At 37.6% G+C, this 19,116-nt stretch overlaps 1 protein-coding gene across 1 annotated transcript in view; it reads right to left on the bottom strand.

Moving 5' to 3' along the window:
• eipr1 (EARP complex and GARP complex interacting protein 1) overlaps positions 1-19,116 on the bottom strand; it is an 86,296-nt gene that overhangs the window by 52,203 nt on the left and 14,977 nt on the right. The window contains exons 3-4 of the mRNA XM_039748839.1: positions 17,035-17,167; positions 8,426-8,582 (exon numbers count right to left, since the gene is read on the bottom strand). Coding sequence (XP_039604773.1) covers positions 8,426-8,582; positions 17,035-17,167 — 290 coding nt within the window. The remainder of the gene's footprint in view (positions 1-8,425; positions 8,583-17,034; positions 17,168-19,116) is intronic.

Raw genomic sequence — 19,116 nt, forward strand, 5'->3', positions numbered from 1 at the left:
TGGCTGCAGACATGGGATGGGATAAGTTAGTATTGGTTGTGAATAGAAAGACTGAAAGATGAGTTGGGCATTCAAGGGGATTGTGAAGTTATGTGAGTTATTACTGTGGCTTTAAATTTAAGGACTAGAGTTTTTGAAAGAAAGTATAAAAATGGAGTCCAAGATAAATAAATATCAAATATACTTCCAAGTCTAAAGAAAGCAGTTAGCCTATGAATAGGTTTTAAAGAAAGGAAATACAGTGATTATGAAAATATGGTTGCGTCATGTCTTAAGCTTCAGGAAAATTAAAATGCTCATTTTATTCAGCACTTGCCTTAATGTTACCCTGTGACCATTGAATCATTGGAAATTTCTGACCCCAGCATTACTTATATCTTTTGATTTAATTATATGTTACAGCTTTATAACTAAAATATAAGATGAAGATTCATTCAACAGACGGAGATCCAACTGGGAGTGACTTGGGATAATTTGAGTGACTTCAGGGAAATATATCCCCTTCCCTCATTGTTAGTTAAGATAGGGAGTTTGCATGTTGAAAATCTTAACTTTTTTTGTTATTAATACCCCTGCTCCAAAAATAATTTTACATTTTCTTAGCTTTGGAAGACCAGAATTTTGTTTCCTGTTGTTCCTTACTGTTATATGGAATATTAATAAAAAGGCATGAAAACCTCTTTCTGTTCTAGAGATGGATTTTTTTCCCCAGGTAAATGCAATGACTGACATTATTAATAAAAAGGCTCTCATTCCTCCACCTTACAGAGTCTATAATTGTGTATCTGAGGTGTTGCTAGAAGTCTCTTTATTAAAATGAAAACTTTATGTATTGTCAACACTTGAATTCAGAGCCATAGATGAATGCATCAATGAAAAATTGATAGGTCAGTTCACCTTCCTGGCTGACCAGTTGGCTCAGGCTTGTTGTTTGTTTAGGGAAAAAGAATGTGTTTCAGTGCCTGGGTAATGACAATTGATATTTGAATAAAATATCAGTAAAATTTAGAAAAAAAGACCTCACCATGGTCACACTTCCCTCGTACATATCCTGTACAACTCTTACATACTTTTCTGCTACTCCCGACTTCCTCATACAATACCACAACTCCTCTCGAGGCACCCTGTCATATGCTTTCTCCAGGTTCACAAAGACGTAATGCAACTCTTTCTGGCCTTCTCTATATTTCTCCATTAACACCCTCAGAGCAAACATCACATCTATGGTGCTCTTTCTTGGCATGAAATCATACTGCTGCTCACTAATCATCACATCACTTCTTAACCTAGCTTCCACTACTCTTTCCCATAACTTCATGCTGTGGCTCACCAATTTTATTCCCCTGTAGTTACTACAGTCCTGCACATCCACCTTCTTCTTAAAGAAAAGGCGTATAATGCGTTGTATGAGAGGCTGGACATTAAAGAGGGAGAAAAGGACCTGTACCGATTGGCTAGACAAAGCGACCAAGCTGGGAAAGATGTGCAGCAGGTTAGGGTGATAAAGGATAAAGATAGAAACATACTCTAAGCGTGTAGAGTGTGTTGAGCAGATGGAAAGAGTACTTTGAGAGGTTGATGAATGAAGAGAATGAGAGAGAGAGAGAAGGTTGGCTTAGATGATAGTGAATCAGGAAGTGCAACGGATTACCAAGGAGGAAGTAAGGACAGCTATGAAGAGGATGAAGAATGGAAAGGCCATTGGTCCAGATGACATATCTGTGGAAGCATGGAGGTGTTTAGGGGCGATGGCAATGGAGTTTTTATTCAGTTTGTTTGGAATCTTGGAAAGTGAGAGGTACAGTTAAAGATGCTAGAATTGCACTGTGTGAGATGCGGATGGATAGGATTAGGAACGAGAACATTACAGGATCAGCTCAGGTTGGACAGTATGGAGACAAAGTCAGAGAGGCGAGATTGCAATGGTTTGAATGAGTGCAGAGGAGAGATGCTGGGTATATTGGGAGAAGAATGCTAAGGATGGAGCTGCCAGGAAAGAGGAAAAGAGGAAGGCCTAAGAGAAGGTTTATGAATGTGGTAAGAGAGGACAGGCATGTGATGGGTGTAACAGAGCAAGATGCAGAGAAGCAGCTGAAAGAAGAAGAAGGAACATAAAATAATGGCTTAATTGGAAGTATTTTAAAAATACAGAAATTTGGCAATAAATATAACAAAGAATGGGAGAAATTAGTCTAAAATATGTTAGTGATTTGAAAAATGGAAAATGATACCACAAGAATGAACTAAAGTTTCAGGGTGTTTGCCACAGGTAACTTGTATACTGGATCTTGTATAGCTATTACTACTCTTACTAACAAAAAAATTCTCAAAAATAATTGAAAGGAAATGAATACTTGTATATTACAAGCAACTTTGCCGAGGGGCCTCACTGCTTGAGAAGTGAAAGGTAAGTGATTACAGTAAAGTTTGTAAAATTACAAGGTACATGTCATAATTATATAAAGTGTATTATTTTTAGTTATACCACATCTCACTTATACAAATTGTATGTATGATTTATGCCATAGTATGAATTTAATAGGGGTGTAACGGTTCACATGGATGTATTGAACCGTTTCGGTTTTGCATATTCGGTTCGGTCCACTTGCGTACCGTTTCGGTTATATTTTATGCATTTTTTCTCATTAAATCTGTTACTAGTGCGATCTAAGCACCCCAAGCGGAACTAAAGTCTTGGGTGAGTTTCCGCACGGACGCCTCTGAGTGTCGGACACTGGATGAGGGAGAGGCGCGCCAGTAGCTCGCAGACGTGACAAATGGGGTTATGGCAAATGCAAGCGAGAAGCCTGAGCTGGAAGACCCTCCCAGGTCATTACGTTCTCCTGTCTGGGAACACTTTGGCTTCCCCGTTAAAGTTACCGATGGAGAACGGCAAGTGGATAAATCCAAAGTTGTTTGTCGACATTGTTCCACCACGGAGATCGGGTACACTGCAGGAAACACGTCTAATATGTTAACACACTTAAAACGGCACCATCCATCTGTGAATGTTTCCTCTACAAGAAAGAAAACCATCTTGGTACAAACAGTAACACCGATAACTTCAGCTTTTAAACAACATCTAGCGAGCAACTCTGACCGGACAAAAACAATAACACATGGTATTGGAGTCTTCATAGCTACGGGATTACGTCCATATTCAGTTGTTGAGAACGCTGGCTTTAAGTATATGATTAAAGTTCTTGAGCCTCGCTACGAAATACCATCACGTCCTCACTTTAGTCAGAAAGTTGTACCAGCACTTTATGAAAAAACTAGAAGTGATGTCGTCAGCGAGCTATCGCGGGTGCCCTCTCTTTCACTTACGACAGATAGTTGGACTTCACGCGCAACAGAGAGCTATTTAACAGTAACTGTCCACTACATTTCGCCACAATGGGAGATGAGAAATCACGTTCTGCAAACGAGACCTGTTTATGAACAGCACACTTGCACAAATCTTGCAGAGCAGCTGAAGGAGGCTGTGAATGAATGGAAGCTGGAGAGACCTGGGACCACAATTCCTGTAACCACAGACAATGCTAAAAACATTGTCAGTGCTGTAAAAGAAGCAGAACTGGGCCCTCAGATTGGTTGTTTTGCACACACCATTAATCTAGCCTCTCAAAAAGTAACAAGCATCAACCAGATATCTAGATTATTGGGAAAAGTAAGAAAGATTGTGACATTTTTTCACAAAAGCACCACAGCAGCGCACATCCTGGAAAGCAAACAAGAAATGCTGAATATTCCAAAGCATTCTCTCATTCAAGATGTCCCCACACGATGGAATTCAAGTTATGACATGCTTCAGAGATACCTTGAACAGCAGGCAGCTATATATTCAGCACTAACTGAGAAACCTCTCAAGAACAAAGATATATACACACTCAATGACGAAGAAGTGGCAATGGCAGAGGAAGTGATTGAAGCACTTAAACCTCTAAAAACAATCACAACCCTGATGAGCACTGAATCCAGAGCGTCTGTGTCCATGATAATCCCCTTGAAAACTACTGTTCTCCACTCTATGGCACCAAAACAAGAAGACAGTTCTGCTGTGAGAGAGGTCAAGCTAGCAGTCACAAGAAGCCTGCAAGAAAGATACTCTGTGTGCTATGACTTTTGCACAAATGCACAGCCCTGGACCCCCGATTCAAAGCCTTGCCTCACATAGAAGATGATGAGAGACAGAAGATATTCAGCGACATCATAACAGAAATGATGACAACCACAGAAGAAGAGGTATTAAATTATGATCTAATACCCTTTTTATTTTTAATTACATTATTAATTAGCCCCAAAACATTACTTTTTCTTTTGCAGACTGAGGATGCCACAGAGATAGGAGCTGGATCCTCATCATCTCCAGAGGCATCATCCACCAGATCACCTCCAGCTAAGAAATCTGTAATGACTGAACTTTTTGGTGAACTTTTCCAGAGACAGGGGGGAAGTAGTAAACCAACCCTTTTGGAGCAGGTCCAAGAAGAGGTCAGTAAGTACAGAGCTTCAGGGTGCCTTCCCCTTGAAGCTGATCCTCTTCTTTGGTGGAAAGGCAATCAGGCTACATACCCACACATAGCAAAACTCGCAAAGCGTTACCTCTGTTGCTAGTGAACGGGTCTTCTCCACTGCTGGAGATATTGTCACTGCAACCAGATCTGTGCTTTCTGCAGAAAATGTGGATAAATTAATCTTTCTAGCCAAAAACTTTAAGTTTGAATAGTTTTATTTGTCATATTCAGGCTGTTGCGGCTACATGTTCAAAGTTTACATTTGTTACTTGTATATTTAAATTGTTACAATAGTTTTAAAAACTCAGAGTCTAATTTATTTGAAATATCACTCAAATGGGTCGCTTTAATTTATTTATACAAATTCTATTGTTTGTATTTTTTTTTTTTAAATATAAGCATTTAAAGTCATTTTTTTCCTGCCTTTTTTGTACCGAAAATTAACCGAACCGAGTACCTCAAGAAAGTGAACCGAACCGAAATTACATTTTAGTGTACCGTTCCACCCCTAGAATTTAATATAGAATGCTGAATACAAAAATCTATTGAATGTTTTACAAGAATTTAGTGCACAGGAACAGTATGCAAATACAAGCTTTCAAAGAATACACAACATTTTGATATCATAGATTAACATTTTAAAAACTGCTTAATCTAGTTTAGGCAGTATTAGAGGCAAGGCAGGAAACGGACCAGTAAAGGACACTAGTCCAATGAAGGGCATAGACACATGCCCATCCGAAAATATACTCCCATATACAGTGCCAACTGAGAGACACAACACAGAGCACCTGGGTGAAAAACTTACACAGACACTGAGGGAATATGCATATTTCACATGGGAAATAACTGGACATGGGGTTCAAACTCAGGATTCTGGATCACTGATGAGGCAGTCTTACCCACTGTACCTCTTTGCTACCAATATGTTTTATTTTTTCTTTTAAAAAAATCATATCATATTAATTAAGAACGAGCTGTGACTTGTCATAAAAATTCACCAGGAGCTCAGACTGGGGTCAGCGGATGAGAAGGTTCTGACCTGATAACAAGTTTCCTTGTCTCACTCTCTACTCTATAATGCACCTTTCTATCTCCATCACATGTGTACATTCTTTGTCATATTGTGTTGCTGTGTAATTTCTGACAGCTTACTAGGTTTATGTATAGTTTAGCAAACTGTAGGGAAGAGGCCTATACTCTGCTCAGAGTATCTGGCAATAGACAGAGAAGCCAATGAGTCAGTCTTGTTAGTGCAGATACCACATTTTCGGGTGGTCAGTTACCATGCAGAATTATGCCTTCATCTTTCTTGTTATGCACTGCTTTCCTCTGATCCTGTCCATCCAGTTACAATGAGTGAGAAAACATATTAGGAAGCATTCACTGGAGAGTTGCCGAGTACAAGATAAGAACATTCTTTTGTGTAAGCTTAAGCACTTGTTACCTTATTACTATTTAAAAGTTTTTAGTAAATGTTTAAAGTATATAACTGTTTATGGATTTATTCTGTTTGTATTTATATTGCTGTTTTTTCTTTGAATATTGATATTTTATAAGTTTGTATACCCTGTCTGTCTTCCAAGTTTGCCATTGCTTCTGTGTTTTTTTCAAACTGCTTTTTGGATTCTCACCACTGTGGGAATAACAGATTCCCAGATTTCAAGGGACTACCAGCTGGTTGAATTGATTGCTAAGGCATGAAGACGAATGTTAATAGTTATTTTTTAAAGAGAGCAGAACAAAAGGAAATAATAAAATAAATAAAAAGCAATACCAAATCAAAGAGGTCAACATTTTTAAGCCTGGTTCGTTGACATAAAGGAATGCAGCTGCACAATATACCAATGGACAGAGTAGAGAAAAGCAAAGAAGACAGCTGTAAGATCCTACTGAAATATAGCAAAATAAACATACCAGCAATACTAAATTACAATGCTAATGGATACAAAATTAATAAAACTGTCCAGTCTGTACATTATTATTATTATTATTGTTCAAAATTCAATTAGTCAGAAACCAATTTAATTAGGCATATAGCAGATTATACAGGGGGAAAACTGACATCCAGAGGCAGAAACAGGAATAGCACAATTTGTATATAAAATCTACTGAGGCTTCTGTACTTTAGTTCCATTCATACATATTTCTACTGCCTAATTAAATTGAAGTTATTTTTTATTCTCTTTAAACATGCCTCAGATTTTAAGAATATGGCTTGCACAGAATTTGCAGAGCAATATATATCTAATGCAGATAGCCACACAGTATTAGAGGGATTACCCATAATATTATTTAAAAGTTCATTAGCATTCAGTTTTTAAATTTGCTTCCTCTTTCCAAAGTCTTTCTATTTGACTTGAGCAAGGAAACTGATTATCAGGAATCCATTGACTACCAATACTATCCCATTGACCAAAGATGCCATCCTCAAAACATCTGAAGAATGCTACAGTTAAATCTGTTACAGTATATTGTTTATTTACTAAATGCATGCATGCCATATTAGGACTGGAACCAACAGAAAATGTGCTGCATAATAAAGACATTGGTGTAAGTGATGTGGCACATGCAATTATCAATGTCTAGAGGATTTAAATGTTAACTAGGTAGTAAATAATTCACATAACATAGCACTTAATCCAATCCAGAGTCACGGAGGGCTGGAGCATATCCTGGAAATATCAAGCACAAAATGGAAAGTAACCTTGCACTAGGCTCCCATTATCACATTTAAACTTGGCCATTTTAGATTCACCAATTAATCTAAAAGATTTATCAGTTAATCTAACACATACATCTTCAGGGATATGAAAGAAAAAAATCACACAGAGAGAACATGAGGACACCACACAGACAATGAACAGGAGGTGATTTTAACCCAGAATACGGGATCCAGGGGGCAACAACACTAAGTCATCACACCGTCTTAACATAAATAATGGTAAACAATATTTGTTCAGGATGGTGCCAATGTTTTTAGATACAATTATCTGATCATAACACCAGTTAGTAATTACCTGGACTTTTATATATAAATGAAAACTGTACAGAAGAAATGCAACACAATATATAGTCAAGGGACCACGCATTTTGAAAACAAATGTGTTATGAACTTCATTTCTACTGAGCTGTGTGTCAGGGCTACACAGGCTGTAGGACCTCACAACCTTCATTATCTTACATATACCTACAGCCTACATTTTTATCTGTAGTAAATACTGTATCTGCAGCTCTTTGGTTAAATATGCACATCACAAAAAATAAAAACCATCACAAATCAAGCTGAAAGCTTTAACCTCTTTGTCTTTGGGTTTTGCTCCTGCTGCACGACCGCACAATTTATCACGATGCCACTTGTCATATAATATCTTACCTCACTGCACTTCTTTGCTTCATCAATCCAGATTTGTTCTGTTTCAGACAATATCATTCAGAATCTCAATTCATATTACAGGCGCCAGCACATTAGAATGAAATAATGGGCATCATTACCATCTGTAGATAATTTTGTTTATCAAAAGTATATTTTATTAGACAACTAATAGTTTTGTTTCTTTTTTTTTAACACAACTTAAGAATGACTACTTAGGGGGTAAGCATTTCTATGCAGATTGAAGGGTCTCTGAAATTAATTTTGCTAAACTAAATTGCTGCAACTCACAGTGATTTAATTGTTGTTTCTATAATGTAACTATTAAAATTTGAATACTATTCACTGTCTGTAATTCACACATCTCACATTAGCAGAGCACTGCCTTATCTAGGTCAGTCAATCGCATTTCTTCACATACATCCACACACACATACACACACACAAAAATCAGAAAACACAAGTGAATAAAACATTCAACCCTGGCATACGCCACTGTAGGTAAAAAGGATTAAATCAATAATTGGGATCCTACCAAGCCATATTGCCGTGGGCTGTGTTGTCAAGGTGACAGAGCAGCTCTAGGGTCTGAGGGTTGCTTGATGAATCATCAGGGGATTCATGGCTGCCTGATTCCAATTCTTTCGGCATCCTCCACACAGCTGCACATGTTACCACTTTGCTGTCTGAAGCTAAGAAAAAAGAGACTAGTGTTAGCAGATAATCTCCAGCAATACAGATATACCAGCCTAAGTTACTGATTACTGAAGAAAAGGGTCAATTAATAAATCAACTGAAGGTGCCTGATTAACCACTTGACTTATCAAATAGTCTGAATCATTTGTCTTTCATTTCAATTTATATTGGGTTGGAGTGGACAGAAAAGACATGAAGCTGGCCCTGGACATAAGAAAAGCAACATGGAAACATAGGAACCCACATTATTAGTAGAAGAAATTTTATGTAAGCTCATATGTGTTGACAGGGGCTGTCAAGGGTAGGCAAACACAGAATGCATTCTAGATGAGAATTCTTAAGGGATATCATTATAAGAGAAAAGCCACTGTGAAGTGCAAGAACAATGTCAGTGGACCCTGTCAGCCACTAGAGGGCAGCGGGGAAACACAAACGGGACCCTGCTGACAAAAACAGAATGCTTGCAGCCTTTAAATAACTACTAGCACTTTATTTTAAAGGAATTAATGACTTCAGGGAATAGATATTTTATTTTTTTTATGACTGGCTTAAAGGACACTGTATACTAGTGAATTTGGGATTTTATAGGTCATCACTGTATCTGAAATTATTTTTGTGTGCCAGTAATAATCTCAGAGAGGGGTTTAAATTGGTGGCACATTGTCAGTGATTCAGTCTACGGTCAGATTGTTAGTTGGAACAAAGATTTATCTAGCAAGGTAGAATACCTCAAGAGCAGATTCTTGGAGAGAAAGCAAAAGATTATGAAAAGGCATTATGGGTGGTACTTTGGATATGAGGTGGACACATCTATTGTTCTCATGTGTAAATATAATAAACCAGTAATGGCGCACTGCACGATAACGTGCAGTGAATATGCTTGACTTGAGCATTCATAATTTTCATACTCTTTCTCTGTCTCTGTTTAGCATTTGTTTGCTCAGAGGTTGATGCGCTTGCTGCTTCCTGTGTACCACTTCTTTTCTCCACCCTAGCGGCCCACTGCTTCTCTTCTTTTGTCACCATCTTTTCGAATTAAAACTGATTAAGTTAGTTTTTGTTTTGCAATTTCTTAGTACGTTTTTCTTAATTTTTCACTTATGCTAGCAGTTAAGTGTTCAATCTGCCTCAAGAATGATTAAAGATATGAAGAGGTAAGGGAAGTGACTGCGTAGGTGGTAGTGAATGAGAATGATGTACATACGGATGCGCCGCATGGCCACCCTGTTGCACGCTGCCAAGAGTTGATTCTACAATAAAATAAAATAAAAATCATCATGAACGTGGATAGTAAACATCACGTAGTATATGTGTACCAAATTTCAGGACAATAGGTGAAACACTTTGCGAGCTACAGGTGATTAAAAATCCTGGACAAACAAACGAACAGCCACGGTAGTGTATTATATATAAAGATTATTCTCAAACACATTTAGCCCAACCAAAGGTTGCTGTGGGCCAAAGTACATTATAGTAGCAATGTACGCAAGGAGGAAAACAACCATAGACCGGGTATTGGTCTAGGGAATGGCCTGCTCATGTCCACAAACAATGTCAATTTACACTGGAGTCAATGAACTTAAACAGCACATTTTTTAGAGGACAACATATACAGACATAAGGAGACCTCCATACAGATGGTCTCCATATATGAAATTCCTAACCTCTTACTCTTATACATAAAACTACATTTTTGTAAAGCAGGCCCAGTTGGGATGAAGAATTTTACTTTCTTGTTTGTTTTATTGGCTTTTTGTGAGTTTCCTATTGTTGGCTTCTCACTTGTTGTTTAACAAATAAAGCTGTTTTATTTTTTGTCAATTTGAACTAATTCAGGTTAATTATTAAGCAAATACAAAAGCATTAATAGACAAGGTACACTTTTCAGTAGCTAAGTAACATCACAAGCTACTTTAGCTAAGGCAAATAATGAAGTGTTTTATAAACATTATCAGAAAGGGTCTGCTCCTTTCTCCAACAATGGCATTAAAGAAACATGTTTATTGTGGTTATTTAAACCTACTGCAACAAATGACCAGAGTGAACAAATATTGTTTAGCAATAATGTTTGTTTACAACACACATTACAGTAAAATGTTTTAGATCAGTAAAATGTTGCCAATTCAAAACTAAGGAAGAATATCCATTCGGCTCCAGCATCATGTCTATGAGCTGCATCAGACCAGAGGACTTCATCTGTAGTCTGCCTTGTAAGGCAATGGGGAAAGAATCATCTGGGCTGCCTACTTCAAGCTTGACATGATTTCACACCTGCGTCTCCACATGCCATGTCTTTGCTCGAAGAAGATTCTCCTGGTTGTAAGGGCGTCTGGCATATGCTTTTCAAGATGCCAGGAAAACCTGTTCTATGGGATTTAGAAAGGGGGATCACTTTAGGCATGAATGACAAACAGAAAAAGTTCCTACAATATACTGTTTGCAAGTGCTATTCAGTAAATCCATTATTTAAATAACCCAATAAAATCCTTACACACCAAGAAATGACTCTTACTGATACGCTCACCTTGAATAATCTAAAAGCCTCTTAGTATACCTGATTTCATTTTATAAGCCAAGATTGAAGCATGAGAGCTGGTAAGAAAAGAATTTCTGTGTCAAACTAAAGTGGTTAAGGACAAACTGCAGCATTCTGAATCTCTAATCTGGGACTTGTTTAGAGATTCCTCATCAGATCTGAATGAGTATGCAACCAAAACAAAACTGGATAACTGTATACCATTAAAAACAATCTGCTTATTTCATAATAAGAAAACATGGATCGACATTAATATCTGTACTTTACTTAAGGCTTGCAGTAATCTATTGAAGGCTGGTATTATGTAGGTAAAAACTAGAGAAATCACTTAAAGCTTCTATGAGTCATCCATCCATCCATCCATTATCCAACCCGCTATATCCTAACTACAGGGTCATGGGGGTCTGCTGGAGTCAATCCCAGCCAACACAGGGTGCAAGGCAGGAAACAAACCCTGGGCAGGGCGCCAGCCCACCGCAGTCATTAATGGGGTAAAACAGAAACTGAATACGGTAGCAGTTGTGATGCATGTAAACTATGTCAAGGTCTTCAGATGCTTATACTGTATATTAGAAAATAAGGCCCAATCAAATTTTGCCCAAATTTTCATGCCCTACTTAACTTAACGATTTATTTGTCCACTTTGATCACAACAACAAAGTTTTCTCATTATTCATTATTCTCTGTTTCTGGGGATGACGTAATAAAGCATTTTTAAATAAAGCATTGTCTATAACAGTGATGGCGAACCATTTAGAAACCAAGTGCCCAAACTGCAATCCAAAACCCACTTATTTATCGCAAAGTGCCAACATGGCAATTTAACCTGAACACCACCTAAAACTGAACACCAGCATAACCAAGGAGCTGGTGGTGGATTTTAGGAGGCCCAGGCCCCTCATGGACCCCGTGATCATCAGAGGTGAGTGTGTGCAGAGGGTACAGACCTATAAATACCTGGGAGTGCAGCTGGATGATAAATTGGACAGAACTGCCAATACTGATGCTCTGTCTGTCTATCTACTGAGCTTTTAGTTTAGAAAAGCCACTCATACATTAACATATTTTGTCTTAAACGAAAAACATAATAACGGAGCTTTCAATGATACAAACAACTTTTTGTTGAAAGGTAAAAGTTTGCATTCTGTATGCTTTTGAACAATTAATGTGCTTTTGCTGTTGTATGCATGCTGATAATTTGTCTAACCTTGGCTCATACTTTGTAAGTTTGAGAGCAACACATGCAGCACTCAGGTCATCTGTTAGTCTGTTTCTGGTGTCAGATTTGATTTAATTCAAAGCTGAAAACAGCTGCGCACAAGCATAAGATGTTCCAAACAAAGTAAGGAAAGCAATCTCAAGTACCTTCATTGACTTAAGATTATTTGGCAGAGAATTCCACACTTTAAGGATTTCATTTTCATAACTAACTGTGCTGTCCTTTGTCATCCCTTCGATCCTCTCAAGTGTTTCACGCAGGTCTTCCCTATTAAGCTCCGCCAACCACCCACCCCCCGCTTCTATTATATATTACGGGGTCGTGGATCAGGTGTGGCGATTAGCAACTCCGGCCAATAATTACAGATGCGGACGACTCCTCACCTGTGCGCTTAAGCGAGGACTGCCCGCGTCACAAAGCTCCCGGAAACTGCTCCGGCCACTCTACCTTAACCCCCTTTAAGCCGCGAGTGCGGCAATTATCTGTTAAAACTGGCCTTTTCAATTTTGAGCTGTGGACCCGCTATACCACATCCCCTCCAACCCCACCACGGGAATCACAGACTCAAAAGGCTGCAGTCCGTGCCGCACCCTCAAGCAGCATGTGTGTCGCCCGCCTTACCCCAGACAGGAGAGGAAGGAAGTGCTCCCATTGGGCTGCTGGGCAGAGGGGCGGGTGATGTGAGAAAAGTCCTCCGGAGCGCGTGAAGAGGGGGAACGGTGAGGGGAGCAGCCCGGCTCCGCATTCCTCTGGCTTTATAGTAACGAACTCTGTGCTCGGGCGACGGCGCGCATGCCCACTGAGAGGGCTCTGAGTGCCCCCTTTGGCACGCGTGCCATAGGTTCGCCACCACTGGTCTATAAGATTAATGTTTTAGGCCATGTTTTAAAAATGTGTAGTGACCAATGAAATGGCATTTTGATTTTGATATTTTTAATGCCTTCCTGAGAGAATCTATCATTTCTACCTTTTCCACATGACACTTACATTGGTACCAAAGAAAAAGATTACTTGACAGTTTTAATGATTATGTTGTAGTACAAACAGACATAACCCATTTTCCTTTTCTTTGGTACACAAATACTTTGCTTAAGATGCAGCTGTCAGACCCTCTTTCATTGACATCTAACTTCCGCCAAAGTGTATGTATTTTTTACAGGGTCCCTCTCTGGAATGTAACTTCTGGGTCTCTTCTGATAAAAGCAATCAATCACAGACAAATGACATTCAGAGATGTCTCAATGATGCATCATTTAACACTTGGTTAGTTAACAAAGAGCTATAACTCAAACTGAGGCAACCTTGATGGACAAAACCGTCCACCAGTTTTCAACCAAAAGGCTTATGTTCATCCAAGAAAGTAATGGCATAAAGTCCACTCCTTCTTTTGTAAGCCATTTCAAACACTAGCTTTGTTCTCTATGCCTGGCCTTAACTTCTGCTCTCCATCAAGACCCTTACTTTCGAGGATGTGCCTTTAACAAAGGTTGGAACAATCCTTTTTCCTCCAAAAGATAATTTAGTGCTGGACCATAAGAGTAGAAGACTGTCTGTAATGATGTTGGATATTGTTGCTGCATGAGTACAACATCTTGCTAAAGCAAAGTAAGGTGCAGAAGCAAGAGGGACCATTTATCTTGTCGACCAATCATTAACTGCCCACTAGCCACAAGTTTTATACTAGCAAATGAGGACCACTGTGTGTGAAACCTCAAAAACAAACTACAGTATAACACGCAAATACAAGATGTGACTAAAGCAAAGAAGTAGAAGAGCATCAGAACAAAATAATAAAAAGCACACTGAACATCTTTTAACTTATGCCAGAAAAAGTCGACACTGAAGGAATCTGGACAAAGCATCGTCAACACCTGGAGTCAACAAGAACCAAACCATAAGTACACCTTCTTTGATTCAGGGAACTATTGATTCTAACTTACTATTTAGGATAAAGCTAGCTAATGTATTCTGGTAACTCGGAACCTGCGCAAAGAATATGTCTTTAGCTGTTATAAGATTCTCACCTTAAATTCAACAGGAAAATTAAGAGCAGGATCTCACACAAACACACAGACAGAGGAGTTCAAACAATATGTGAACAAATCATCTTCCTCCAACAAACTGAAGATGCTAGAAAATGTTATAACTAGCTAGGAACTTAGCTATCCAACTAGCTGAAAGATCAGAACTGTGACATTTTAAAACCACTCCAGAATTAATTATGTTTTCTGGTTGATTCTTTAGATAAGAATTTAAGAAACAGACTTTACAAGTTGTGTCCTTTTCCTTCTATTTCAGACACAAAGATCAAATTATGCTAGAGTAGATTTATTAGAACAGTAGCAAAAACTTGATGAAAACCTGCAATTCTGTTAAAAAATGTTTGCCATCTAGTTTCTGGAAAACTCCTAAATTCTCCTCAAGACAAATTTACAAAATTATGTTATCATCTGTTCTGTTTGTCTTTCATCCGTATATAGTTTTATGTGCATTATCCATCTTCTATTGTACTTATGTTATAAATAAATTGTATTATTTGGTTAATTTCAGCAAGTCTGTGTTATATGTTGAAAAGTAGTTTATTGACTATCATCCAAACCCTATACAGAAACATTGAAAGTTGATTTATGGAGACTTTCTTTAAGTTAATGATCTCTTCATAGGTCTGGTATCTTGCCTATAGGGTCAAGCAAAAATCACACATACAAACTGTTAAAACAAAGTACAAAATTTGAAGAAAAAAAAAAGAAAAACACTAGAATACCATTCCATAAAATAAAAAAGTGGTATATTTTATTAGATGAGCTTTCCTAGTTTTGTGTAATTTTTCTTTCCTTTTTATTATCCTTCTAATTTCCTTCACCATAACTCAGTGAAAATAGGAGAACAATAATGTGGTAGAATAATAAAATACACATCAGGATCTTTACTGGATTTTTAATCTGCAATATTTTACACCATTAATTGTTAGCTACTGTTGGAAGGCTAGATGTTTCACTACTCATTGGTACGTGCTATTGCAATTATTTCCCACACTTAACAAAATGCCAAATAGAAGAAAATAAGTGACATGTCTCTTTGCTGTCATGTGGGCTGCACTTGGCAATGAAAAGACAAATTGTTGAAGCTAGTTTTTCAAAAAACTGAAAAAATGAAAAGAGTTCATGAACTAAAAAAACAATGTCTTCTCTGTAATTCTTTTCATATTCAAACAGTGCACTAAACCTCACTGTTGCACCAGAATACGTATTTAGAAAATGGATGCTAGTTAGTTATTTACACTTTAATATAACTTTTCAGTGTAGTGTATCCCCACATAACTAGGAAAATGAGATGTTCTTTGTCATTTCAGTTATCTTCTAATCACTTAAAGTGGTTCATAATGGTAGGTATTGGGGAAATGCGCTCCTCAATTTTTGAGATTTGTGTGTGACCCGGAAGTACTTCCATCGGGTAATTGACCTGGCACCGGAAATACTCCCGGGTCCATAATACAATAGGGCTGCCTCATGTGACAGCAAGAACATATCTGCATTACAAGTATTCTGGGTTTGTGCAAAGTTTACTAAATATTAAATGTTTATCAGATTCACTTCAGCATCTCATCACATGAATGCAACTACTCCATGTGGTAAACATGATACTGGATAAATTAATACAGGCCTATTTCAGATTTTTGCATTTGTAACCCATGTAACACTGTAGTTCATCACAGGAGATGTCTTATATTTCCAAATCTTCAAAATAAAATGGAGAAAAAAATCTGTCAAAGCTAAAATTCTGTTTGATTTGCACATAACATGACAGCACCATTACTCTTTTGTGCCATGGTACATTTTCTGCTGAACAACCCTAGCAAATGACTTGCTGGTTTGGGTTTCCTGTCTTTACAAGTTTAAGTAGAAATGTCATTTATAAATGCACTCCTACTTAAAAGTGCATCATCACTCCATTCACCAGTTATATAATGAAAATTTACTCTAAAAATGCATGCCATGACATTTCTATGCTATAGGAATGTTGTACATGCTCAAAAGGCAATGACAGCCCAGGTGATAAACTATTTATTTGGAATCAGTACCAGCAGTCAATATATTCTAAACATATAAACTAGCTTTACATTTAATCTTTACAGTATCCAGAAATGTCATTCACCTTCAACTAAAAAACATCTGTTTTCACCAGAATAGTCAGTTCTTTAATGGAATTGTATAATAGTAACCTATTTCATGCAAAAAATAAGGTCACCAAAGACTGCAGTTTCCTGACAATATCTACTGTAAAGATAGCCAAATGGACTGCAAACTCTAAACTGCCCTGATATGATATTGAGTCAGTGTCATTTTGAGTATTGCCTAGGGTAAAATGGTGTCTTGTCTAGTGTGTACTTATTCCTTACTATCTTAGGCTTAATTTTCCAGTTATACTGAAATGTACTATATAGGCATGAAAACAGATAGATGGGTGGATATTTTATTAATTTCAACTGGGATAAAATGTTGTTAAGGAAAATTAAAGTATATTACTGTATATTAGTAATACGTATTTATTATATACAGTTTAAGGCATATTTACCAATTACTTTGATTTTATCCTTTTCTATCAGTAAGCACTTTAATATGTAAAAGCTCTACTGTACATGAAACAGGGTGCAAACAAATACAATTAACATTTTTTTTTTTTTTTTACTTACTTTTGTTGTAACATGTTGTAAAGACACTTTTATCTACAGGACTTGCGTTAATGTGCCATATCTCTCCTGCTTCATGCAACAGAACATTCTTGTTAATAATGTTATTTTCATCATCAAAGTCAATGATATGAATCTGAAAACAGAACAAAAATGCAACAATAATACTTTGCTCCATATTGAAAGTTTGAAAAGCTGTACACACTAAAGTAAAACAGGATAATTTTGTTGGGATAGGTATCCTTTCATGAAGTGGTGACTTTATTAGGTATGCTTGTCTAGTATTTGGTAGGACCCACTTTTTAGTGTAGAACAACCAGAAGTTTTAAAGTTATGGTTTGGACAACGAATTGCTGGCAACATTATTTTTGACTTTTTGGTTTTGGTCTATACTGACTAGACAGCATCACCTGCTTATGGCAGAGTTTTAGGCAGTATATTCACACTGAAAACCATCTTCCATTCCATCTTATTCCAAAGGATCTCTAAATGGGTAGACTTCCCTGGAATGAGCAAGTCATTGCGATAAGATATATACTCCTGCTGGTAGTACTTTATATATTTAAAAACAGATACAGTATGATCATAATGGGAAACATAATGACCAGGAACAATGCTTAGGTACACATTGGCATGCAAAGGTGGAGTGGTGGCTCTGAAGCTAAGGAACAGTGCTGGTATCTGGAAGGTTGCCCGTTCAAATCCCATTAGTGCCAGAAGGATCCTACTTTGTTGGGCCCTTTAGCAAGACCCTTAACTTCAAAATTGTTCTAGCTGCACTGTACAATTGCTGACCCTGTGGCCTGACCTCCATAGCGCATGCGATAAGACAGTTAATTAATAAAGCATATCAAATCAGGAAATTAGATGCTCGGCTGAAATTAAGAGGCTTAATGTGTGCTAAGAAAACAAATTCAATCCCAGCAGAACTGGGTGCAAGTGAAGAAACAGCCATGGATAGGGCATCAGTCCACTGTAGGGTATATTAATTTTGTTTCTGTAAAATTCTCACCATACCATCTTAGTACTGCAGCAGCAGTCTAGATTTATCAGACTAGGCAACATTATTCACATTTTTCAATTGTCCAGTTATGATGATTATATGCTCACTGTAGCCTCACTTCTTAGTTTTAGGTGACATGATCAGAACACACAGAAGTATTCTACTGCTGTAGCTCAATTATTTCAAGTTTTCAAGTGTTGTGATTTTGGAGATGTGCTTTTGAATGCCACTATTGTGAAGAGCTGTTATTTGAATATATGTTCACTTTCTGTAATTTATAAACTCCATATATTGCAGTGCACGAAAATTCCAAGAGGGCTGTAGTTTCTGAGATGCTGCAACCACTGCAACGGACATCAACATTCAGACCATGGCTAAAATCACAAAGATCATGCCACTGAGGGCATAACATAACATTCTCATATCTCCTTTGTTTGTAGTTCAGGGTCACCATGGGTCAGTGCCTTCTGGCAACATCAGATGCAGTGGAAAGAACCAACCATATCCATTGCTGGAACCCATTCAAATACAGTATACCCAAACTCTACTTTACATTGTGCATGTTTAGAATCAATAATCAATCTAATGTTCATGTCTTTGGGGTGTAACTGAAAAATAATATTTGTGCAGATATAGGGGCAATGTGCAAATTAATCACAGACAAGAACTAGCAGCAGGACAGAAAAATAGTCTCCTAGAACTTTGAAGCAGTAGTGCTAACCACTGCACTACTAGGCCGCAACACATTATATACAGTGCATCCAGAAAGTATTCACAGCGCATCACTTTTTCCACATTTTGTTATATTACAGCCTTATTCCAAAATGGATAAATTTTTTTCCCCAGAATTCTACACACAACACCCCATAATGACAACGTGAAAAAAGTTTACTTGAGGTTTTTGCAAATTTATTAAAAATAAAAAATCTGAGAAATCACATGTGCATAAGTATTCACAGCCTTTGCTCAATACTTTGTCAATGCACCTTTGGCAGCAAGTCTTTTTGAATATGATGCCACAAGCTTGGCACACCTATCCTAGGCCAGTTTCGCCCATTCCTCTTTGCAGCACCTCTCAAGCT

Source organism: Polypterus senegalus, chromosome 3, assembly GCF_016835505.1.
Source record: "Polypterus senegalus isolate Bchr_013 chromosome 3, ASM1683550v1, whole genome shotgun sequence".
Taxonomy (NCBI): Eukaryota; Metazoa; Chordata; class Cladistia; order Polypteriformes; family Polypteridae; genus Polypterus; species Polypterus senegalus.